General features: G+C 41.1%; 1 protein-coding gene across 6 annotated transcripts in view; it reads right to left on the reverse strand.

The window, feature by feature from the left end:
• Positions 1 to 24,990, reverse strand: part of EPB41L5 (erythrocyte membrane protein band 4.1 like 5) — a 90,762-nt gene that overhangs the window by 39,380 nt on the left and 26,392 nt on the right. For 5 of the 6 annotated variants that reach the window (XM_075070309.1, XM_075070311.1, XM_075070308.1 and 2 more), the window contains exons 6-16: positions 23,817 to 23,861; positions 22,521 to 22,573; positions 19,771 to 19,891; positions 19,160 to 19,247; positions 18,438 to 18,526; positions 17,134 to 17,203; positions 15,605 to 15,774; positions 13,845 to 13,951; positions 13,041 to 13,068; positions 7,643 to 7,685; positions 6,251 to 6,366 (exon numbers count right to left, since the gene is read on the reverse strand). In XM_075070309.1, coding sequence (XP_074926410.1) covers positions 6,251 to 6,366; positions 7,643 to 7,685; positions 13,041 to 13,068; positions 13,845 to 13,951; positions 15,605 to 15,774; positions 17,134 to 17,203; positions 18,438 to 18,526; positions 19,160 to 19,247; positions 19,771 to 19,891; positions 22,521 to 22,573; positions 23,817 to 23,861 — 930 coding nt within the window. Of the gene's footprint in view, positions 1 to 1,469; positions 2,137 to 6,250; positions 6,367 to 7,642; positions 7,686 to 13,040; positions 13,069 to 13,844; positions 13,952 to 15,604; positions 15,775 to 17,133; positions 17,204 to 18,437; positions 18,527 to 19,159; positions 19,248 to 19,770; positions 19,892 to 22,520; positions 22,574 to 23,816; positions 23,862 to 24,990 lie in introns of those variants that run through there. The other variant, XM_032795836.2, reaches the window with a different exon arrangement.

The following is a 24,990-nucleotide window of genomic DNA, read 5'->3' on the forward strand; positions in this document are numbered from 1 at the left end:
GGAAGAAGGGGGGTGTTTCCGGGGGCAGTCAGGAGACAGGGAGTGGGGGTGTGTGGATGGGGCAGGGGTCCCAGAGGGGCCATCAGGGAACAGGGGGATTGGACAAGGCAGATGTCCCGGGGAGGGGGGCAAATAGGAGGTGGGGACCGGGCCACGACCCCCTCCCCTAACCAGCCCTCCATACAATTTATAAAGCCCAATGCGCCCCTCAGGCCAAAAAGTTTGCCCACTCCTGGTCTAGTGTGAATTCTGAGACTCCAAACTGCAGCATCATCTGGCTATAAAACCAACAAAGTTAGAGCAAGCTCAAGATTCTCCCTAAGCCAGTGAACTGGGTTATTGGTTCAGATGTCAGTAAGTGACTTTTTAAGAAGTGTATTTCCTAATTGCAAGACCACAAACAACAGAAGGTCCATTGCAATTTTTAAGGGGGAAATGTCCTCTTTTGGCAGAATGGAGAACAAAGAGGCATCTATAGACCTTGTAGTTTGGCAAACTCCCCTTAGCCCATGTATGGCATGACATTCAGAGCCCACAGATCCCATTCCTAAATCAGGTGAGAAGGACCATGTAGCAGACCTCTGGGTAGAGACAATGGCCAAAAAAGGAAAGAAAATCTGTGATCTAACATGATAGAACATTGTATTGACAACTATAAATGAGGAGCAAGTTTATATATACAGTGCTGCAGCGTGTAATAAGGACATAACCTACACCACCAGGAGAGCTTCTCCCATCGGCATAGGAACTCCACTTCCCCAAGAGGCAGTAGCTCTGTTGACAGGAGCAGCACTCCTGTTGACACATTGCTGTCTACATCAGGATTCAATCGGTACAATTGCATCTCTCAGGGCTGTGGATTTTTCACACATCTGAGTGACTCGGTTATACCAACGTAAGTCTGTGCATAGACCAAGCCTAAGATCCTTCTCTCACTCTCTCTCCCTCACATATGTGCACATCTCTTACTTCAGACTGTTCAAAATGTTTCCATTTATGAGGTAAACTTACCCTGACAATTACAGAGACTAAAATGGTATTTTCCCAGAGTTAGACCATTTTCCCAACTATTGCTTCATACCAGTTATTTTAGTAACAATAACCAAAATACTACAGAGCTAAAAAAACTCATGGCAAACTGTTTTCTGGAATAGCAGTAATAGTATTTATTCAAACTGGGGTGGAGTGTTGCCAGGAGGACACTGACAACAGGAATAGGATCAACCCTATGGTTCAGTGTATTAGGAACTGAGCTGTTCTTAAGTGTACACATAGATATGGACTGAGCTGTTCCACTAATAGAAAAAAGTCTTAAAACCTTCCCTACAGTGAAAACCGGGGAAGAAACATGGTTTTCCTATATAAGCAGTTAAGACATCCTTCAAAAATATACTCTCCCTGTCCCCCCATCCCCCAGTTCAACTCTGTACCTTTCCGGGGCTCTGATTTGTGTTTCTTTTTTTTAAATAAAATAAAATAAAAATAATTTCATTTAATTTCCAAGAAACATGCTTTTTAAAACAAACAATTATGGTGCAAAAGGAAGGGCAGTTATACATAATGATGGTCCTCTGATTTAGTTCAGTTCCTGAAATCACACTTAATACCACAGGTGCAATACCCAACTTTGTTACAGATGCAAATTCCTGCAGCGGTCCTCAGAGTTACAACCAGCTAAAATCCTTTAATTGTTAAGAAAAATCTTAACACAATTAAAAAGATACACACTCTTTTCAGTACAAGAATACCTGGGGTAACAGACTAGTAGTGTATATGCTATTTTTTCTTTAAAAGATTCAATACAACAGCACCATATGCAGGAGCCTTGGCATAAAGTCTGAGTTTTCCTAATCAGCTCTGTGTCCATTGTCCTTATCTTAGAGACAACTCAGAAAAGGTAACATTTCAGACTGTGTTACAGAACAGCCTCAAGCTCCAAAAAGGCCAATGTCTCATAGATCAGTCACGGTAGTTTGGACAGCATAACCAATGGCATCACTATGAATTCCTGCATTCTTCACATTGCGCTCATGGACAAAATCAGTGTAGTGTCTATCCGCAGACTGGGTCGAGGACGGGACCCATGCGTTCCATACACTTCCACCACGTTGACGGCAGTCAGCAGCATCAAAGGGCCTGGATCATTGGGGATTGGGAGGGGGCACAGTTAGTAATTAGCAATGGAAAGGGAAGGGGGTGGAAGACAGTAGGAGGTGAGAGGAAAGGAAGGAAGAATGATGTGAAAAAAAGAGTAATAAGGAAGAACTAAATTGCCGAATGTCAAACAGCTAATAAAGGAAGTGTGCAAGGATATACACAGAATAGAATAGCTGTAATGTCAAATTAACCCCTTCATTGCTGCTGCCAGACTGTATATGTAGTTCTGCAAAAGTTTCAAAATGGAAAATTAAGGTATCTCATGTACGTAACACTTGTAACTTACAATGTGCTTTTCATCTATAGATTCCAAAGCACTTTACAAAGCTAAGTGTTATCCCCATTTCACAGATGAGAAAACAGGCAAAGACATGAAGGAATACACCTCCTTGACAGAGTGCTTTACATGTTTAGCAGCATTAAAGGATTTGAATGACATGTCTCAATGCACAGTGGAAACAAGCAACTACATGCAACAGCAAGGTTCAAAGCTACCAAAGAAGGCAGGTTCTCAAGGCAAATGAAAAGAGGGGAAAAGGAGGAAAGAGGACATCATAAAAACAAGCATTACAGTCAGAGAAGGGATCACTACAGCACATCTCTCACATTTCATTAGCAGAATTCACTAAAGAACTAGACATTACTGAAGAACCCGATCATAGCTGTACTTGATTACCTTGAATATGAGAATATGACTGGAGGTGGATTATTTTAGGAAAAGGCCAAACATAGTAATACAAAAGTGACTATACATAACCAGTGCAAATGCATTCCACACTGGGAATAAAGTCCTCAGGGGGTTAGGAAGACTAACAGGATACCGTAAGATTCACGTATAAAGCACTGTCCTGACATTAATATATTTATGCAAGTGCCAAGTAATTCTTATGTGGGAACCAATAAGGCCTTGGGATAATTAACTTGCTCCACTGAAACAGACACCTGCATAACTTGATTTTAGAATTTTTAAGCGTTTTCTTATAAGAAGCCTCAAGATGGAAAAAAATGAACCGACATGTAGCGACCGTTCCAGCCTTTTCTCTATCCGACTCGGAATCCTGCATTAGAATGGTTTGTGTGAGCCTGAAGTACACTTCTGCAAGACATGCTCACAAAAAACCAAGCTCTCTCTCTCAGCTATTCAAGAGATCAAATTCCCAAAATATCCTCCTTTAAATAGGTTCATTTTAGAGTCAGTCATTTAGTTTAACCATAAACAAGTCAGTGGATCATCAGATACAGCTACAAAGTGTTCCTATTTCATCAATTCTCATGCCCCAGTAAGTTCAGTTTAATACTTTTAAGCACACCAATACAACTGAGCAGGCAGGACATTAGCTAAAAGATCACATTAACCAGGGAAACAGAAAAGACATGCAGGATTCACAACAGGGGTAAATGATTAGACAGTCCTCCTATAGAAAGGAGAGAAGATTTGCATGACCTTCACCCATAGGTGCTCAGAATTTTGTTCTTTGCAATGCATATTGTGAAGAAATGGCATATGAGGTCCAAAAGTTAAAACAGCCATCAAATGGTTTGTTTGTAAATTATTCTCTAATTTTCATAATTTAAGAAACCAAATTAAAAGCTGCTCACAGTAGGAGGCAGTAAGACCTCTGCATGTTTCCTGAGACAGAAATAGACTTGCTAACCTGCTATTGCGTCCTCCCCTATTTTATCCCAGAAGCAACTCTTTTAGTCCAGCACAAAACTAGAAAGATGCTGTTTGTGTTTGGGGACCTCCAGTTTTGCAGCTAATACCTCACTTTGTTTGATCGTTACATTTTGATTTGTATGGCCAAAATGTTGCAGAAACTTCTTCTGTACCGAGGAATTTAAACAATGGAGCAGAGGATTTCAAAATCAGAGAACAAAAAGACTGAAAATCTCTCTTATGATCTGGCTTATTTTTGACGACACCTGCAGCATTCCAGTTTTAAATTAAAGGAAGGGCTGTAATGTAGCCAGCACAGAACAATACCCAGAAATTGACAGGTTAGATCCTTAACTCTAATCCCTTCACCACAACCAGTGCTATAAAAAAATAACCTGAAATATTTCAGTGTTTTCAGCTATCCATGGACATTATCTTTCAAAAAGGAGGACTGTTTTTCTGTGACAGAAGCCAAAGCCAATTCATGCGGAAATAGGTCAATTAAAGGCAGAGGGCAGTTTAGGAAAAACCCATTAGCTGCAACAAGACACTAAGATATCAAGGCATGTAAGTCACAGCCCTTCAAATAGACACATATGTTCCGGCAATGCGTCCGCCTAACCCCATTTCCAGCCTGTGAAACTTGAATGCAGCACACATAGTTGACAACACAGCTCCAAACTGTTCTTTATTTCCTCATTTTAAGGCTAGATTTATCCCTTACCACAGCAGCCAGAACAGCTGCTAGCAAACCATGTTAAAACCACGTTACCAGAAATAAAACTGGCTTCATGAGTTACTACAATTTTTTTTTTTTTTTTTTTTTTTTTTACACATACACAGAGAAAGTTTTATTTCCTTCTGAGTGAACATATTAAAACTATGTCAAGTAAGAATGGTTGTTTTCTGGGGTATGTTACATTAGGTAACACAGATAATTTTATATTCAGCCACCCTCTTCTACAGACAAACTTCCTTCTGCAGCTGAATCTAGCAAAGAAGCCTAGATTTCCTGACAAGGTCTGTCAGCAGCACAGGTTAAAGCTCTTAATCCTAACCCAGGCACACTGGGATCAAAACTGCCATAGATGAGCCTGTAAGTTCTCTCAGCTTCTGGACAGAAGTAATGGAACTTTAATGTAGAACAGAAACCTTATGACTGCTGCATAACCGTATTGCTACCACCATAAAACACCTATGTAGAGCTGTTTGGAGCTGGAGTCAAATGTTCCGAACAAACACGTTACCAGATTCTAGCAAGCACCTTGCAGTTAGACTGAGTAAATACAAAACAAAATCATACTGAGAAGGCTGAAAGAATAAAGATACAACCACCTTTCACCCACCACCACCAACAGGGAAGGAATTGACCGATCAACGAGATCACCACAGACAACCCAGAGATTTCAGATACTAGGCAAATCAAGGGCAAAGGAAAAAGAGAAAGCACCATTTCATCAAATGTTTTGCAGCAGAATTACAATGCAGCAGATGCAGAGCAGAATTACTCTCCCTCTTTAAATCCAAGATCGAGTATATTTAAAAAAAAACTTAATATGTAATTAGTTAGATTTGTATAATGCATTTCTTTACACCATTACTGTCAGGTATTAACCATATTTACATAGTTTTGTCTTTAAGAGACATACAAGCAAAAGAGAATCAGATTCTAGCCAAATGGAGGACCTTTTCTTTTGACGATTGAAATCGCTTAGGATAAGAGCTTTAAATCCACTGCATCCCCATCACAGCTGCTCCTCAAAGCCTAACAAATCAGAGCTCCACTTCTGAATTTATTGCATCCCCGTTTGAAGTCACAACCCATGCTACAGCATACAATGAGTTAAAAGGATAAGAGCTACTCCCTCAATCTCACCCAAATGCTGGAGTACCAAGAGCAGACATTTTAATTAAATGAAATCAAGCTCTTATCCTTCAACCATTTCAGTTTCCCCAAACAAACTCCTCCTCTCTTTGCACTGTAGAATCAGTTTACCCATTGCAAAAGATTTCTGGGAGACATCCAGAAAGAACTTGATCTATGATTCGCACGTTTTGCCCAGGATCTAACAGGACAAATCTGCTCCTGGGCTGCATGCCTCCAGGCACTGGGGTACAGAGACTATGTTGGCTGTAGAGCGTGGAACAACTCCCCCCAGAGCTGGAAAATGCTACAGCAGATTCCTCCATAGGAATAGCAGCAAAGATTCCCTCAGAAGTTGAGCAGGTTGCCTCTGCAGCACTCCCCAGCCTGGTCTCAAACCACTGATTCAGCTTTATCACCACTAACCTGACTCAATTTATTCTCCTCAAAAAGGCAATACAAGTAGTTTAACAGCAGATGAACTACAAAAAGAAAGGCATTTGGACTGTACATAAGCAAATCACCTTTCCTTTTCAATCAGAGAAAAACTAGCAAGGGTCTGGAGAACGCACCATTTTGTGTCTTGCTGGCTGGCTCCAGGGCTCCTAGGAAAGTTTTCTATTTCCACTAAGACTGGGTCAGATGGAACTGTCATTATGACAGGCAGGGTCGGCTTTGCATTCCAGCTCTTGGGAAACAAAACAGAAACAAGCAAATCATCTTAACCACTTTACTGCATGACAATGACACATGGAAAAACACAACTCCTCCTCCTGCCCAAACATGAGTCTTGACAAGATTTCTCCCATAGATACGCAGCCCCCCATTGGAGATGAATGTCCCACTTTTCAGGTGCTGGTAACAGTACCAGGGTCATACTGCATACAGTGCTGCTCTTGGATTTGCAGGTAACAGCTGCAGCGCCCTTTTTCATTCATGGTTTAACCTGGATGCAGCCTGTTCTCCTCTGTGACTAGCTCTGCAACAGTGATCTACAATTTTGTAACCTAAAAGCTAGATTACTGCAATTCATCTACCCCTGAATAGCATCCGGAAGCATCAACTGGTGCTGAATAAAGCAGCTCACCTTTCAAGTAGAGTAAGTGGTTATGAATACAGAGCACCAGCACATCCATTTGCTTCCAGATGAGGCTGAAGGGATTATATGTTTAATGGCCTGGAAGGACACCACTAGGGGGGTGATATATCTGTGGTCATCTGCTCTGTTGCACTTACTGTCCGCCCCTTTATTTGACATACTCCAGAATGGGTGGCGGGGCATTCTCATCGAAGAGTCCATGCCTCTGTAACCTGACCCCTCTGGTGTATCATTCTAACAACTCTGGAGGGAGGTGGTTATGTTTTGGTAATAGTTGTTTTCAGTGACACAAAGCACCTACCATGCACAGATGCTGAGGGGATGAATGCATCAAAACTTTTATTAAAAACACAAAAAAAAAAATTTGGTTTTTGCCAGTAATTTATCCTTAATGTAGAAGTAGTATGTCCCTTTAAAAAATACCAGAGCAGTAGCCCAGAGCACTAGTAAGAGATGGAAGAAAGACTGTCAGCAGGCTCTGCCCTTCTCCTATGTGTGCGGTTTAACACACAGAGCATTAGTACAATTTTGTGGGTTATTATAATACTCAAAGATCACATAAATGATGCATAAATTGTTTAGCTAATATGTTTACATGTTGGAGGGGGTGGGGAATCTCCCTCTCCAGCTAGTTAGCTAAAATCCTCCATGCCAAGTTAACCAGTGATCCCACTTGTCACTTAGTAGCTGAAATAAAAGTCTAGTTTAATGTATAACTCTAGAATCGACAGTCAGAGTCAAAGGAAGCCACTGCATTTAAAAAGGTTAGCATAAGGCCCCAACTCCTGAAACCTGTGAAGACCAATGAAGCTTTAGTGTTTAGGGGAACAGTCTCAGAAATGAATGACTTAAGAGGTTGCCTTACTTGTTGTGATCCATCATTCTGATGTAAGACATTGTTCGGAATGCTGAAAAGCAAGAAAAATTTATATCATAATCTTTCAGGGATCAAGATATGTGTTTATAAATTTTGTGGGGGACCAAAAACAGATAGATTTCAAGCTGAATGCCAATTTACCAGAGGTCTTTCTATCCCCATCTAAAAATAACTATCCAAATGAAGTTAAAAACCTTACGCTTGTGGTCAGCAACCTCATTCCAATGAGAACAAGGCTAGCAGACTCCCAATTTGTTAAGGCTGGAGTTTCACTATATCTTGTCTCACTTTTTCCCTTCCCACTGCATGATGTCCAGATGGATTATGGATATGAAATTTCTTTTGAGGCAAGGACAACACTGAGGACAACACTAAGGCATGCCTTTAACACTTTTTGCATATACCGAGCCAGATTTTATGAGACTGATGGCCAAAGTTCCTTCCCTATTCATTACTGTTTTACGCTCATTGTATAATTAACTTTGGACAAAAATGGCTGAGATTACATAAATGCTATTATCTGAAATCTCATGAAATTACTCAGAAGGAAGGTTCTAAAGCAACCGTTCACACCGTATATTACGAGGCTACTCTCCTCAGAAGCCCAGAGTACTGCTAGCCCTAGTCAGATACTCAAAAATAATGAGTCAGGCCACCAAAAAATTCATGAGTTAAAAATATTCATTTGGGATTCTTTTTATTTGTCTTCGAATATCTGAGTCTGTAGAGTGCACACATTTCACATTTTTAAGGTCTTCTCCACAATTATAAGGGATAGAGCTTTTTATATTTAAATGAAAGCTGAGATTCAAGTGTATTCACATGACTCCAAGAGCTGGGGCTATAAGAAAAAGAAATATCCTGGGAGATGGTAACACTTATTCCAATCCATTTAGAAGTGGAAATCCAAATGTGTTCCCCTCCTGCCTTCTTCACTAGATGGATGGCAGCTGTAATAAAGGGTTTAGGGGAGGGGATGCAGAAGGAATTCAGGGTTCAGTCTCAGAGAGACTTCCTTACGTGCTGGGCATAGGGCAGAAAGACATGGAAGAGAAAAACTCCACCACCACACATAGTAATGCCATTGCGGATCTTAACCAAAAATGATAAGACTTGGTCTAAAAAAAGCTTCTTTTCCAATCTCTCATTTAAAAAAGAGTTTCAACCAGATTCTATTAATTCAATTAATGCCCCAGTTGCTTCTGGCCTGGGACAGTTGGTATCATTTGCATAGAGTAACCATCCTGTCAGTCAACCTGCTAGGTAAACTGGTTTCAATATTTCTGAAGTCCTTTTACTCGAATAGCTTTTAGGTATAAAACCAACCAAGATCATACAAGCTGCACTCTGGCTGTTCTTTACCAGGCTCTCTGCACTGAAGGGGAAGTGCAGAGTGGCATTACAAGCACAGAATACTGCACCTTTAAAAAAATACTGAGGAATGCTTGTACAATCAACACATTCCTCACCGATGAGTTAATACAAAAGAAAGGAACAACATGCATCTTTCATGATGCATTTTAATTAGTGATGCTTGAGTGTGCAGTTTCAGAAACAGCACTGATTGCTCTGGGGGTGAATGTGCACATGACATGACACAACACCAAGATGAGTATCAGGGAAACTAAAGCCTTCAGCACAAGGAGGCGGGGAAATTGTATTGGGTTCCTCTTCCTGCACCCAGGCTGGTTTGAACATGAGACGCAAGTAAAATGGCATATGAACAAAATGTGAAGAGCAATTATTAGCAGTAATAAATAAGCTACACATCTACCACCCCATCAGAGGATTTCAAAGCACTTTACAGACTTTAATTAAGCTTTCGAACACCCAGCATCACTGGGAGGTAGGTCAGTATTAACCTCATTTTACATATGGGGACAAATGATGCACAGAATAGTGAAGAGACCTGCCCAGAACCATACTAAGGGACAGAACCCAGAGGCTCAGCCCCTTAACCAAATACTACTACAATCCTCCACCTATGAAGACAGAGTAAAAGCAACTTTCTTCTGTGGAATCTATCAGCTTCTTTGTCACTTCAGTTTTGAAGTATGGCTACACTTAACCCGCTTTCCGTGACTTCATATCTACCCACTCACTTCCTCCAATCTGGTCCTCTGTTGCTATTACTCTGAGTATCCTGAAGAGAGAAGTGATCTCACTCTCTCACTAGCAGTGGCCTATCTGTGTAGGGTTGTGGTTCTCAACCTTTCCTGAGTACTGTACTCCTTTCAGGAGTGTGAAGCCCGAGCCACACTCCTTGGGACTCAAGCATGTAACTTAGCTTCATGGGGCCCCCGGCAGCTGCCCTACTTGCTACCCCCTAATGCCAGCCCTGCACTTGTGACCTCCCCCCCAAAGCCCATCCAGCAACTCCCAGGTTGAGAAACAACTGATCTAGATAAGCTGACGTGCCCCCTGGAAGACATCTGCATATCCCCCAGGGTACATGTACCGCTGGTTGAGAACCATTGGTGTAGGGCTCATCCTTCATACCATTCAAGTCTCACTTCAACAAAATCTTTCTCCCTTCTGTAACCTACAGTTTACTCAAAACACTGCCTATCCTTTCTCCAACACAAATTCACCTTAAACACTCTTTCCATTCTCCCAGTCGTATTTCCACCCTGTTTTCTTTTAGCTTCCCTGCCACAGCATGCATTTGCACTTTTACTGCTTTTAAATTTCATCTGCCTCTACCCACACAAATTGCCAGATCAAATATCCCTCAGCATCAGTGATTACTGAATGGCGGAGAACAAAAAACAGCCCACAACAAAACAACATACTGATGATTTTATGTAATACTTCAACAGGGGATTTTCAATCTGCTTTCTTTGGCACCAGTTAATGGGTGGCAATTAGACAGGCCAGGGAATTGACAACATTCACCTTGGTTTCTCTTCTCTGCTCTACCACCCAGTCCCCACTGCTAGCGCCACCCAATGAGCTGGATTCACAGGGAGTTACTAAATGAAAACCAACTAAAGAGAATGTCCAGGAACAGGAAGAAACAAATCAAAGAAAAACGAGGCCATTGCAGCTACTCTGAAACATTAAATTCAATGAGCTAAACAAACCTAATTCCCCCCTGAGTCACGGAGGAAGAGCCAATAGCTTGTTATAATAATCTAGTCAGCCTTGAAAGGAATACAATTTTGGCTCTAGAAACAGATGAAGCCCCTATGGAATGTCATTATACAGGAGGCACTGTGGGAGAAGAATGACCTGCCAGCCTCACACTGGCAAACATCCAGGCCTATGTACCATGGGCAGTGAAGTGCAAGTACACTCGGGTGTTTGAGTGGGTTACCTTGTATTTATACACGTGTGACCTTAAGAACCCCAGTATTCACACTCTACACACTAGTGTACTGATCTTTGTACAAAACATGCCTTGTGAGGTATCATCCGAAAACTAACAACTCACTGATCATTTACAGTCTTGCATAATGTATGTACACAGTTTGTATTAAGAATTACGGCTGCATGCTGGAATTATGACTAAAGAGTATTTAAACTGGGCATAATCAGAGGGAGCTGGTAAACAGGTCTCCTTTAGATAAAGAAATGAGTATTTGGTTCTGAGTATGGCGCTTCCTTCACCACTAGACTCCATGTCAGCTTCCTCACAGCTTGACTAAACTTTACTTTGAGCAAAACCCTCAGAGAAATCCATTTGAAAGAATTATTGGTGTACAAACTTGGGGTGGGGGGCGCACTGAACCTCAACTGATCGTATACAATATTACAGTATTATAAAAGTGTATAGAGTGAGGTCTTCTCTGGAATCCAATTACACACTGGTAATTAATATTATTGTGAAATGTATGTATTATTATAATATAAGGAAATAGAGATACTTAATGAGATTATGCTTTACTGTCTGGCCATACAGGTTCCCTCCCAGACAGGAGGGAAGGCAGCTATTCACCTATCGCCTACGTAAATTCAGCATGGTGGAATCAAAAAAGTGGAAACCCTACTTACATACAGGGAGGTGGAAAGTCCACAGGAAAGGAAAAACAGCATAAAGTCGTCCTGCCTCTTGAAACAAAGTAGATATAAGCAGACAGAAGCCATCTTTGGCATTGATAACTAGACAGACAAAATGGAGTAGAGCTCTTACAAGCTGAGAAAGATGGGTCCTTCAACCAAGGGTTGGGAGAGGGATTGAAGTCTCTGGAAACTGAACAAAGGTGAGAAGCCATCGTGAACAACGCCTACACCTTGGCTTTCCTTGTGACTCTTTCTGGCTGACAGAGAGCAACATACAGGCCCTCAGTGGGACGGCCTTCTATGCTAGGTCTTGGAGATGCAAGGGAGAGAGGTGAGAACCAGCTGAGTCCAAGGCTTACCACCTTTGGTGTAGATTTCACAACTCCTTTGGGTAGGCATTGCGGGGGTTGCCCCAACTGCATTTGGAATATGACTCTACAAGTTACCAGAATCTGAGGGCTGAAAAAGGGAGCGCTGTTCCTTGTGGATGTGAACATTTATGCGAAAAAAGCATAGATACTACAGTGGTATGAGCTTTAGAGATGCATATTACTACTACAATGATAATACAATCCTGGAAGACCTCTTTCAAGAATGAAGAGGAGGAATGTGAAATAATTAAATGAGTTCATTTCTAAGGTGTAGAAAGTGAATTGGGAACTGAAGAACCTCTCATTATTTGTATGCAGTAGTCCTTAGGAGTCTCAGACATTGACTAGGGCTCCACTGGGCTAGGTGCTGTACAAATGCAGAAGAAAATTACAGCCTCACTCCCAAAAAGGTTGGGCACTCTCCCTACTGATTATTATTACAGGTCAAGGCACAAGTGTAAAAATGAAGAGAATAATTTTAGTGGAAGTGTCTAGTTCCACAGTATTTCTCCCCACTCCTGAATTCCACAAGCTTTGTATTTCAATCACATCATTGTAGTAGAGAGACGTCAGCAAGATGAAATCCTCTTATTCCTGCCTGCTTGACTCTCTCATAGGGCGCAATGGGAAAATCCTGCTATCCTCCTCACCAACACTTGAAAGCAAGTGTGGACTGGAGTTAGTCATAAACCCACTACCCCAGAATTCAAAGGTATTTTTGCCTGCTAGGATGCATGCTTGGCAATATCCTTCAATGAGACAGTATCACCTAAACCCAGTAGCTCTCCACTGAAAAATAGGAAGGACCTACTCAAACTGAAAAAGCAACTTTCACTGTGGCCTCTGTTATTCAGGAGGTCAGGCTAGATTATCAAATGGTCCATTCTGGTCTTAAAAGCTAAATGAACAGTGCTCCTTTAGAGTTGAACTAATCCTATAACCTGCCTCCATATACATATAAGACTAAATACAGACTGAACAGAAAGGAAATTAAGTAGCAAAATGTCTCCTACCTTGTTTCTTCAAGTTTAGCAACATTTGCTGCAAAACATTCCAGACAAGATTGATTACAAATTTAATTTGCATTCATTCTGTTAGTTAGTATTTATATAGCACCACAAATATTCATGACACTTAAAAATAAGATCTCTTCCCCAAAGAGCTTACAGCCTAAATTAAAGATACACAGGAAAAGACTAGAGTAACGACAGATAAGGAGCTGCAAAACAAATACGTACGAAGCGTGATGAACACATTTTTAAACTGGAGATTAGGATTTATGAAGGGATCTGAAAGCAGACATGAAGGTCATTCCAGGCAAAAGCAAGAGTGAGAGAAGGAGACAAAGGGAATATCAAGCCAAGAAAATCTGGCAGGATGTAGATCACAAGGTGGGACAATGGCTGAGATGCAAGCAGGGAAAGAGTTGTTCAGGGTCTTGCAAGGATGGGGAATTTTAGCTGATACAGAAAGTACAGTCAGACCGCAAAGGGATTCAGTGAGGGATCATGTTCATATATTGGTTAATTCTTTCCTTATTAGACCAATTATTTTTCTATATAAACATCTCACAGTAGTCACACATGACTTAGCTGTTAGGTAACCTCACAAAACGTCAAAGATAACTTGAAATCATCCAGTTTGTTAAGCACACTGTGTCGCAAATATGCCCCAAGAGCAATGACTCAAAGGAAAGAAGGATCTCCAAGATGAGGAGAAACGTCCACACAAGAACTCCTGCCTAGAATCAGCATAAGATGTTACTCTGTCACTCTCATTGTGGCCCGTGCTACCCACAACGTGTGGTCATACTTTACCTTTCATTTGTAGTGTTCTCCTTGAATATCGCTTGCTGGGCCTCCTTTCAAAGGATGCTGATCTTCTAGCTTTGTTGGTCTTGGTTGTCTGGTACTCTGTTTTCCCACTAAAAGTGCAAGTTAAGGTACACAATGATGGGACAAAGCACTTGTTTACAAAGGCAGAATATAGGTATAACTGGGACAAAATACCTTGTCTGGCTTACTTGTAGGTGTTTGCTTTATGTCTCAGCAATCCCAACTTGCAGGGACATAAACAACTTTACACTTTTATGGTGCCTTTCATCAGAAGGACTCAAGAACTTTGCCAACATTTTAGTCTCATCCACTGCTGAGGGAGGTATTATCCCCATTTGCAGAAGGGGAAACTTAAGCAATAATTCCTTGAAGGTTAGATTCTTCAAGATACACACTTTGTATTTTAAACACGCAATCACGGTAACTGTGTGCTCATTTTGGAAAAATCAGAGCCCAAGAGACTCAGCCGGTGTCATATATGAAGACTATAATAGAGCAAGAAATTAGAACTTTGATGCTCTGACTCCCAATCCTATGTTGTTTTCTCAAGACTGGTCTTCTTACTTAAAGAGGAACCTGAGGACTCATGGGCTTGTGATACAGAGCCTCCATCTCCAGCTCCTTTGCTCAGCAGAGAGACAAGGACTGGTGAGCAGCTGAACCACCTGTATGCTCCAGCAAGGTAACACGTGGTGAGTTTGCATTGTCGCTGCTTGTACTTCACCTGCTCGGTAAATGTAAGTCACTTTGTTCTCCAGAGGTGACAAGCCATTTTCAACATGCCCTACATTCACTTCCTTAATAGCCCTATTACATTTTCTAGGGGTTCTGCCCAAACTGCAGATTACGCTTTCCAGAGGTGGGCAAGTAAATTACCTATTTGACAATGTCTTAAAGTGACCCTCAGACCCTTTACAAATGGTGACAACATCTATGTTTATTATATTTTTCAATTAACACATCACACTTATCACAATGCGTATGCAAACAGACTTCACATGATCAATAAAGCAAAATGATAACAGCTTAATTGACCCAGGGCCCAATAAAGAAAACTTAAAAAAAATCCCAGACAGAGGAAACTAAACCTGCCTCCCCTAGCAAATCCACCCCATAGGTAAAAGACCATGTATAATATGCTCTTTGGGACAATATGCTCGTTATATGCTTACGCAGTGTCTGAAACAGCCAGGCCCAGATCTCAATTGGGCTTTCTGGGCACTGCTGCAACACAAATAATATGAATTCCAGAGTCAAAAGCCTTGCTCTACCATCAAATGTGCAAGTCTACAATGTGTCAGTTAAATGCACCACAAGGGACACAAAGTGGACTCTCAACCAGAACCAAAATCTCAAGGCTTCATGAATCAAAACCAACCACTTGAACTGTACCTGGAAGTAAATGGAAGACAGGGTAGTTTACAGAGCACAGGTATAATATACTGTATGTAAGGAACAGGACAACCTGTTGACTTTGGGAAACTGCCCTTACTACATTTTACTACACAGATCAGAAAAAGCCTAAGTTCAGTTAGCAAATCTGGAAAGGGTTGTTTATTATAGATTGTGCAATATTTTGGCCAGTTTAACAGCCTAATTTAAATATTTTATCTAAATGCAGTTTGTGATATTCAATCTTCTGTACACTATGGAAACTGGATACCAGTTTCCTCACTTGTGCATTACCCAAGGGACTGGAAATGGGGAGAGAAGAGACCCAGTGAATGAGAAATGACTCTGACCTGTATCTGAACCGTGATCCCAGCCGAATGAAGCTTGATCGGCTTGAGCCTTTTTGGACAGGTCCCCTGAGGCGGAAGAAAGCATGATGTTCCACTGCACACTTCCACAAGTGTTTGCAGGCTTTGGGGTGATCCAGCCTAAACACAAAAGTGTGCTCCTGCTCCTTCCCCTTAAAGCACACAAAACACACCATGAATTCAAACAGCCTCGAATGAGTCAGAGTTCCCCACAATTTAATGAATGCTCAATAAAATTTATATTCATCTGTGGTGAAAAATCTCCCCCACTTCATCTCTGCCTGAGAATAGATGGATGAAATACTCCAAATACAAGTGCAATTGCTAGAGAGAATATTCAGTATTTTTAGCTCTAGAAAACACTGGATTTGGCCATTTCTTTTTCATGTAATAAATTAATGATTAAATATACTTGTTAGTGCCAGGACACCTCTGGGATAGGAGCAACTTATCAGGGAATCACCAATATTAGCTAAAATTTGCTTTTGACAAGTTAGCAAATAGCACTGTAACTAAACAATGAATTCACTATACATGAGAAATCTTAAAAGGGTCACTGTCCAACCTGGCCTGCCCAAAACATATACAGATTAGAGTATGTGGTTGTGAGGCAGTGACATTGAAATTGTTCATTAAAATGTAAGTTAGCAACTTTGCACTCAAAAGAGATCCTACAATAAACTGATCTGTATGTAAGATAGATGAAGAATGTTACACAGGGATAAGAGACCCACAGCATGGCTGCACCTAGTCTAGGTCATGACTTGGGCTCATGGGGCTTGGCCTGCAGGGCTAAAAATCACTATATAGACATTTGGGCTCAGGTTGGAGCCTGAGCTCTAGGACCCTCCATCCTCACAAGATCCCAGAGCTCGGGCCTAAGCCTGAATGTGTACACAGCGATTTTTAGCCCTGTAAGCCCGAGTCAGCTGACCCAGGCCAGCCGTGGATTTTTTATCCTTCTGTGAACATACCCTAGGAGGCCAAGGTCAGAACAATTTGTGGACTGATGGGAATATTACAACATAAAGATAATTATCTCTGTCGCTGAATTCCTGGTTCTTGTTCCAAATCAGATCCACCTCCATGTGTTACCAATCCTTGCTTTCTTATAATCTGCTCAACTCAGAGCAATTTCTCCTTCTGGGGGCATTTCTGGCATCCGTTTAAGGAATGAGTTCCAACTGCATGGCATTTACACTACCTACCTTTATTAGCTTTCTTACACAACACACCAAAGTACACTTGCTCTTTCCAAATTCTCTGGCCCATACTAGTTAAACAAGACATTGCTCTTTTAAAAGCTGAGAATACAAAGCAAATCAGACACACTGCTAAATTTCTTTTACATGTAAACTCACCGTCCCCAAGAAGTTACAACTAAAAACACTCCAATGCTGCCCTGTTACTCCTGCAAACTGAAGTGTGAAATGAGAGCAGGAGTAACTAACTAGAGACCATGAATCTTAGTTACACATCAGCTAAAAGAGCTAACAGCAAATTTTAACTACCTGCTCATCGTCTTCAACAACAACTAGTGTTAATTTGTTCTTCTTGAAGTCCAGTCTGGTTATCTTTGGCCTGTTAGATGAAGAAGAAAAGAAATGTGTAAACACATCTTTGTTGGTCCACACAGAAGAGTCATATTCACTGTTCTGCTCTAGAACTCACCCATTTTCAAAACTAATATAAACAGACTGAGATCCTACAATAAACGTCCCAGTGAGGTGTGTATTAGCTGGTGTTTTAAGACTTTGTCATTAAGAAGTTATGAACTGAAGAGATTTCAAAAACTACAGCAACTTTTAAAAAGATGAAGCTGCTACAGGGAGTCTTAAAATGCATTTTTAGCTCACATCAGTACAGTCTATTGTTTCGGGGCAGGGAGATGATAATTAAGGCAAACTGTGTTTTATACAATTACATTGGATTCAGTCAAACAAACTTGCCTGATCACCCTCCTGCCCGTACCCAGCCAGCACGGGAATAAGCATGAGAAATAAGGACCAGAAACCAGGGAAAATAACTTTGGACCCTTAAGTCTTCCTTAAGCCTAGACCCAAATCTGAAAGTGGGTTCCTCATCTTTCTGCCTGCTTTTCAACCATATGCAACTGTACAAATCCTATGGAACTGCTCCAAATACCTCCAACAAACTGGTGTTACCCCCAACAAAAGCCTGCAGAATGGAACTGCAGGTGTTGGTAAGCATTTTCACGTTCTTCACCACACTATATGGTTATGTGCTTTTATCTAGGCCTGAACACATTTCAGTGGTACGTGTAGGGCAGAAAGGGGTCACTTCCAAAACAGGCAGAAACCACCTCAAAGGATTCCAATACCCACACCTCTTTCCAAAAAAGAAAACATTTGGCCAAGATGCCAACTTGACTGGTTGAATGCTTTCCCCTCTCTCCCACATATCCAGTACTGATTTATAAATTTTATTAAAGTTAAAGTTAATGTTTAAAATTATATACAATGAATCCAATAAAGCAGCATGACAACCTGGGAAGGCATACTTGATATTATTAGCGATGCTGTATGGGCTTCATTGTGTATGTATTTAGCACTGACATACGGGAGAGAGATGAAAGCACCCACAACCTACTCACATATTTGTCAAGGAACTAAGCAAAGAAGATAATGTTTTGGAAACTGAAAAAAACAATATAATTTTGAGCTATGGAGTATTTTGCAGATTACTAATATTGACTAATGGTCTCAGACACTGTGATGTTCAAGGATTCTTGACTAGTGTAAAAGAGTTAGGCATTTTACAATGCAGTTTTAAGTCTTTCAATTAGCCATCTCACCAGAAAAACAGACCAATCTTGGTGTCACCTTCAAAGACCAGAACTCCCGTCGGGGTCAGTCCAAGGCTGTAATCATTGCCGTCCCTCGCCTAAGTATCACAGACCAAAACAGGTTGTGTTGAGTTTCACGTGTAGGATACCATGCATGCATAAATCATTCCAATGGGCAACGTATCCCTTCCTTCATTGTTAAGGTTAACTGCTATTTGTTATTTTATTACAACAACACTCTCTAAAAAGCCTCCTACATAGCTTATTCTACTCCATAATTCTTTAGAGACCAGGATAAAGAGGGAAGGAGAAGGTTTCTTTATATGCTTATGGGCTAAAGACCCTCCTTGTGTTATTCTCTACCCTTCTTCCTTTACAATCTATTTAGTCTCTCTACAGACAATTGTGAATTAAATCTCAGTCCAATTTTAATTTCATTTACTATGACTTTCACACAGGTTTCAGGCTTACTGAAATCTGCAGCACCTATTACATATTTAAAACACAATATACACATAGATAGATTAAAATTACAGCCTCCAGAAGTACACACAAATGAGTTCATGCCCAGTGACTGCGCATAACCAGCTTAAGTGATATACAGTTTAGAAAAGCACCATATTATTACCTTAATCTCATTTGTTTTCCTATATGGCACTTTTAGCTTTGCACAACACTTGAAACATTTGGTCTGCAAGAATAACCATTTCCAATGAAGTCATCACCCTTACCTTGACTATGTGCATGTCCACCCCATACATTTCCAGCCACTTAGCTTTGTTCAAATAGTTAGTTTCAGCTTGGGCTGGCGTTTGCCCCCTGAAATAAATTTATTTCAAGTTAAACAGAATCCTGTAAAATTACGAGCAATGAAAAGAAAAACTAGTAGGGAGGGAGAAAGAGGGAAAAAAAGGGGGAAAAAACTGATGTTTGTGGGTCTGCAAAAAGCAAGCATTGCTGGCTCTCTCTCAAAGTTTACTTGAGCACCAAGGCCACCTTTGCAAATTTTAATCTGAAACTCTGATTGTTTCAAAAAGCAAAGCATTAGACAAATTAATGATTTCACTGAAATTATGGAATTTTATCATTCACGGACAGGAGTAGAATTTCACCCTGCACTGAAGAGGAAGGTGTAAAAACATCGGTTTTCATGTTATGTTCTCAACTAAGAACTGCCAGATTTGGTTTCTTATGTTCTATGATGGAATCACATTTAGATTACATCTGGGTGAAAGACGACACAGAAATGTCAGCATCATCCCCGTTGTATCATTTGCATATGCTTTACCCATGGAAGAGTCAGAAAGTTAATTTGGCAAGCATGGACCAGGAGCTACAGTACCTGTATTCCTTCCACTTCTCAAAAATGGCCAGTTCCATCTCTTCGGTTTGAGTGGGCATAAATCTGAACTCAGACACCAGGTCAGGAACATGTTCAGCAGGATCATAATCTCCAAGTTCAGCTAAAACGAAAGAACTCAGTCAAGTGATATTCCATTCAAGATAAATTCTAGCTCAAAGGCAGTAACAAGAACTAGCATGAACTCAAGAGTCTACCATGATTTGTTTACTTTGTTAAGTGTTTGAGACTCAAAACTTCTCCCACTCCTTATCCCCCATATTTATTGTATAAATAGTTACCAAGCAATATTTCAGTAAAAATTGTTGACTTACAAAAAAAAATAAAGAAAAAATGTAAAACTTTCAAGAAAACGGACCCATTTTGAATCCAGTAGAAAGGAGTTTCAACCAGCTATGACTACAGATCTCTCTGCAAAAAAAACAACTTAAGAGGTGCAAAGGCAAGAGTAGGGGAGAGAAACTTTACATTTTTACATCAGTGTAAGCACACTAGTGTCACAATGGCTGTGCAACATCAGAGAACTGGCTCCTTTTTCCACAGATGCTAACACTTAAAGGCCAACCTTTCCCAAACATAGTTGCCTAAAAAAGAGTGCTTATATCTGTAATTAGAAACCTAAATTAGCATGGTCTCATTTTCAGAGGGGCTAAGCATTCACTACCTCCCATGACTTCAAGGGAGTAGTTGGTGCTTCACTCACCTCTGAGAATCAGGAACCTAATTTTGGGCCCCCAAGTTCTGGTCAAAAGTGCAAGCAAGAAACTGACTTGCTTGAAAAGTGCAAGATTTTTGTGCAAAAATAAAGGGCAAAACTTTTTGGAAAAAAAAAAATGGAAAAGCCAATTACATATATAAAATATCTGAAAGGTGCAAAAATTGAGTTAATTAAATATTTTGTTTTATTTACTACGCATAAATTTATTTCTCGGAGTTCTGAGCACAATACCTTTAAATAGCCTTTTCATACACTTAAAAAAAAAATACTTTGACACAGAGGAAGTCTGTAAATCTACAGTAATTTACTCCCACTATGCCACCTGCCTCTGTTGAAAGGAATGTTGCCAAAGCCTGCTCAGGTTCCAGCTGATTTAAATAAAATCTGCTCAGCTTGCAACTAGACAGTAAGATTAAAGCACTGCTAGAGAACTCACTGTGGAATTCAGAACAAATCTGAAAGTAGAAAGGAAATGCAAATATTTAAGAATAGGGTATACGACATATTAAGTTCACTTTGTGTTTCTAAACACTTGGTCTACCGCAGTATTAGATCAAAGGCATTTATCAATGCCAATATCTCTCAGAATGGGATGCATTCAAATTGTTTAATCTAAAGGGAAAAGCAACAGGTTTCTCTGCAATGCACTCCCTACCCTAACTATTGGCTCTGATTATCTCTACCAGGGGTTCTCAAACGTCATTGCACCACAACCCCCTTCTGACAACAAAAATTACTACATGACCCCAGGAGGGGAGAGACCGAAGCCTGAGCACGCCTGATTCCCACTATCCTGGGCGGGGAGCCAAAGCCCAAGGGCTTCATCCCCAGGCAAGGGGCCTGCAACTTGAGCCCCGCCGCCCAGGGCTGAAGCCGAAGCCTGAGCCCTGCGTGGTGAGGCTCGGGCTTCAGCTTTGGCCCCAGGCTCCAGCCAGTCTAATGCCAGCCCTGGTGACTCCATTAAAACAGGATCGTAACCGACATTTTGAGGACCGCTGATCTACACTATAGGTTCTACAGCACGATTCATATGTAAGCTGAGCAGATGTTTTATAAAATACCTTGAAGAATAAAACATTTCAGTGATTGACTTAGTCTTGTTTATGAATCACAGCAAGAATAAGCACGATGCCAAATAGATTTTTATAAGATATATGGAGCATACAGCGCGGGACATTTTTCCAGAGTGGTGTATGGTACATCAAACACAGATCACATAACTGAAAAGAATTTCCCTGCACAATTCCCTTTGCCCCAACAAAACAAACAAAAACTACAGCCTTCCATTTCCATGTGGACCCCATCCTTCCTAGAACTGTCAACTCAACTGCAAGTGGAAGGAAGCAGACAGTGCCCTGGTCCACAATGAAGTTGCACCAATGTAGCGAGGCTGGTGTGAGCTAAACCCACATGATCCAAGTATAAACCAACATGGAGTGTCCATGCACAAAACTGCATTGGTTTAACTAGACTGGTGCAACATCACAGCATTAGTTAAACCAGTACAATGTGTGTGCAAACCACGCCCCCCCCCCCGTTCGGAACCATTTTAGTTTGGTGCGTAATTCCATCAGACCAAGGATGGAACCTCAGGAAGTGACTGCACTGAGACACCAGAGGGACAGCCCTGTTCCTGTACAAGGGCAGTTCAAGCAGAGTGCACTGTGAACTGCTAGTCTGAAAGTGAACACTCTTACAAGTCTGAGGAAAGAACGTTTTAGTGGAAAATGAAAACTAACGTGTACAGTTCACATTGCATTCTGCAAAGTGCTTGGTGCCAATTACATTTTAGCCAAGGAAATGGTTTCTTCAGAAGTTCCTTGCACCCTTCCCTGATGTGGCAAAGCACTTTGTAACATATGCTGACAAATTAACAGCAAGGAAAGTAGAATTTTCCACTTTAGGATTACCGAGCCCTGGGCAAGGTGTTTATCCTTGCACCACAGTGGCAGAGAGAGGAGGGAACAAAACTACAAGGAAGAGTCTACACAGTCATTTCCCCTAACCCACTCACCTTGTAAGGTATAAGCCGCCAACTGGACTGCTGTGTCAAATGGGCATTCCAACCTGCCACAGGAAAAATGGCATATTAGATAAACTTTTGCGTGACTGTCTTTGCAAAGAGGAGACAACACTCAGGCATTTGAGAGCTGAGATGTGGTTCCAGTGAAAGTCGGATCTTGGGTAAATTGATGCTCAAGATAAGCACTATAATATCCAGGCTACTCTAATTTGACTCTGAGCCAGCACCCCAAGAGTACATACATGCATACACACAGATGGTATCAAGAGAAAAATATATTCTCATCAAACTGAATGCTAGGTTTCCTAGTTTTCTTAAGAAACTGTGTTGTTAAATCTCATGTTAAACACATTGTAATTGCTTCAGAGACTCAATGCAGCACACATACAATACTCCTGGGAGAATTGTGTGTCACTGTGCGTGAGCAGAATTCATGTCCCCCTGCAGATTTCTTTGCTTCCCCGCAGAAAAATGACTTCTGATGGGAAAGCAAAAGGAAGTTGCAAGAGCGATCATGTGCCCCCTTCCCGGCAGCAGAGGCAGGTTGGCTAGGATGCCCGGAGAAGCTGGTAGAGATGTATATCACCAATTGAGGGGCGGAGGCGGGGCAGTCATGCAAGTGAGACAGAGACAGAGACAGTCCCTCTTGCTCACTACTGCAGCACACCATTGGAGGGGCAGGGCTTCAAGGTGTTTCTGAGGAGGTAGGCATGGGCAGGCTCTGTCCCCTAAGGCAGAGCAGAATGTAGCGGCATGCCTGCTTAGTGAATTGTTTCCATTGTCTTTGTGAATTCCCCCAGGAGTATAAAACAGATGTAAACATTTTAAGGGTTCTTCACATTGCCAGAGGGGTGTAAAGGGCAGTATGGCTTTATAAATACTTATGTTGCTTTCGTGATTAGAACTGGTCTACATTTTTGGATTGAAAAAATTTCTTTTCAAAATGTGCTCCATGAACTGTTTGCTACTGACCTTTCTGGAGATTGTCAGTAGCCAATATAAATTGTGAGTTTGATTCCCAGCCCTCACTTGCTCTTCAGTTGCTTATGAAGAAACACTGATCATATGGCTGCATATATTTGCTGACTAATAATAGACACAAAGGGTCAAATCTAGCTACATTACTATTTAGTAAAGGAGTTGGGGATTTCCTCCATTGCTCCCCACTCCCATTCTCCATTCATTGTATTGTAGTTTAAATAAATAAAGAAATAATTGAAATCTGAGTGATTATATTGCATTTTTTTGGCACAGAATTCCCCCAGAAGAAATACTAACTATACTTACTTTCCACTGAGAATATCCTGTTTTAGCTGAAGAACAAATAAATACCTATGAAGGTAAAAGAAAGGACAAAATCGTCAATTAGAGCTCGCAGTTCTAATGCCAGTCAGCCAGCAGGTGAAAAGAAGGAGCTAGAACCTAACATTTAAGAACTCAGTAAGGTGCAACTTAGATTTAAGATGCTGCACACTCATCTTTCAAGGTCTCTCAGTCTGGGCTCGTGTAGACTGAGCCCAGTGCAAATGAAGAAAAATGCAAACAATGACATAAGAATTCGGATCAAGCACCTAAAGGAGCAAGAGGAAGATGCTGCAGGATGAGTCCTGCTCGTTTCTCTCGCTTGCCCCTCCAGGACTCAGTAATGCACCATGTGACGGCCAGCACCACCATTCATTCAAAAGCATAGATGTCTAAAATTTCTCTCAAAAGTGCCTTTGCCCAGATCTCATCCTGAAAACTGGCCACAGGAGAGTGGAACTGGAAGGAAGTAAAGTGTTGGGTTATTACCTTGCTCTCCATAGCAAGGACCTGCAGAAAATCTTGGCTTACAGACTGCTCTTCCTTTGAATTGGGAAGGGGCGGGGGGGGGGGACTAGTCACCTCGCAGTAACAGCACTACCCTTTTATTATTCTTCTGGTGGGGATGCCCCAAGAAGAAGCTACATGAAAGAAATGTCACTTACCCGACAATAATTGCGGTTCTTCTAGATCAGGGGTTGGCAACCTTTCAGAAGTGGTGTGCCAAGTCTTCATTTATTCACTCTAATTTAAGGTTTTGTGTGCCAGTAATACATTTTAACATTTATAGAAGGTCTCTTTCTAAAAGTCTATAAAATATAACTAACCTATTATTGTATGTAAAGTAAATAAGGTTTTTCAAATGTTTAAGAAGCTTCATTTAAAATTAAATTAAAATGCAGAGTCCCCCAGACTGGTGGCCAGGACCCGGGCAGTGTGAGTGCCACTGAAAATTAGCTTGAGTGCTGCCTTTGGCACGCGTGCCATAGGTTGCCTACCCCTGTTCTAGATAATGTAGTGAGTGTGGATCCTACTGTAGGTGTGCATATGCCTCATGTGTAAAAGACTGGAGAAGTATTGTTAAAATAGCAGCATCTGTCTGAGCTGTGCATGTGCCCCTCTCAGGGTGAACTTGGGGTGTAGTTTTAACACCACCATG

This window comes from Chelonoidis abingdonii, chromosome 10 (genome assembly GCF_003597395.2).
Source record: "Chelonoidis abingdonii isolate Lonesome George chromosome 10, CheloAbing_2.0, whole genome shotgun sequence".
NCBI classification, from domain to species: Eukaryota; Metazoa; Chordata; order Testudines; family Testudinidae; genus Chelonoidis; species Chelonoidis abingdonii.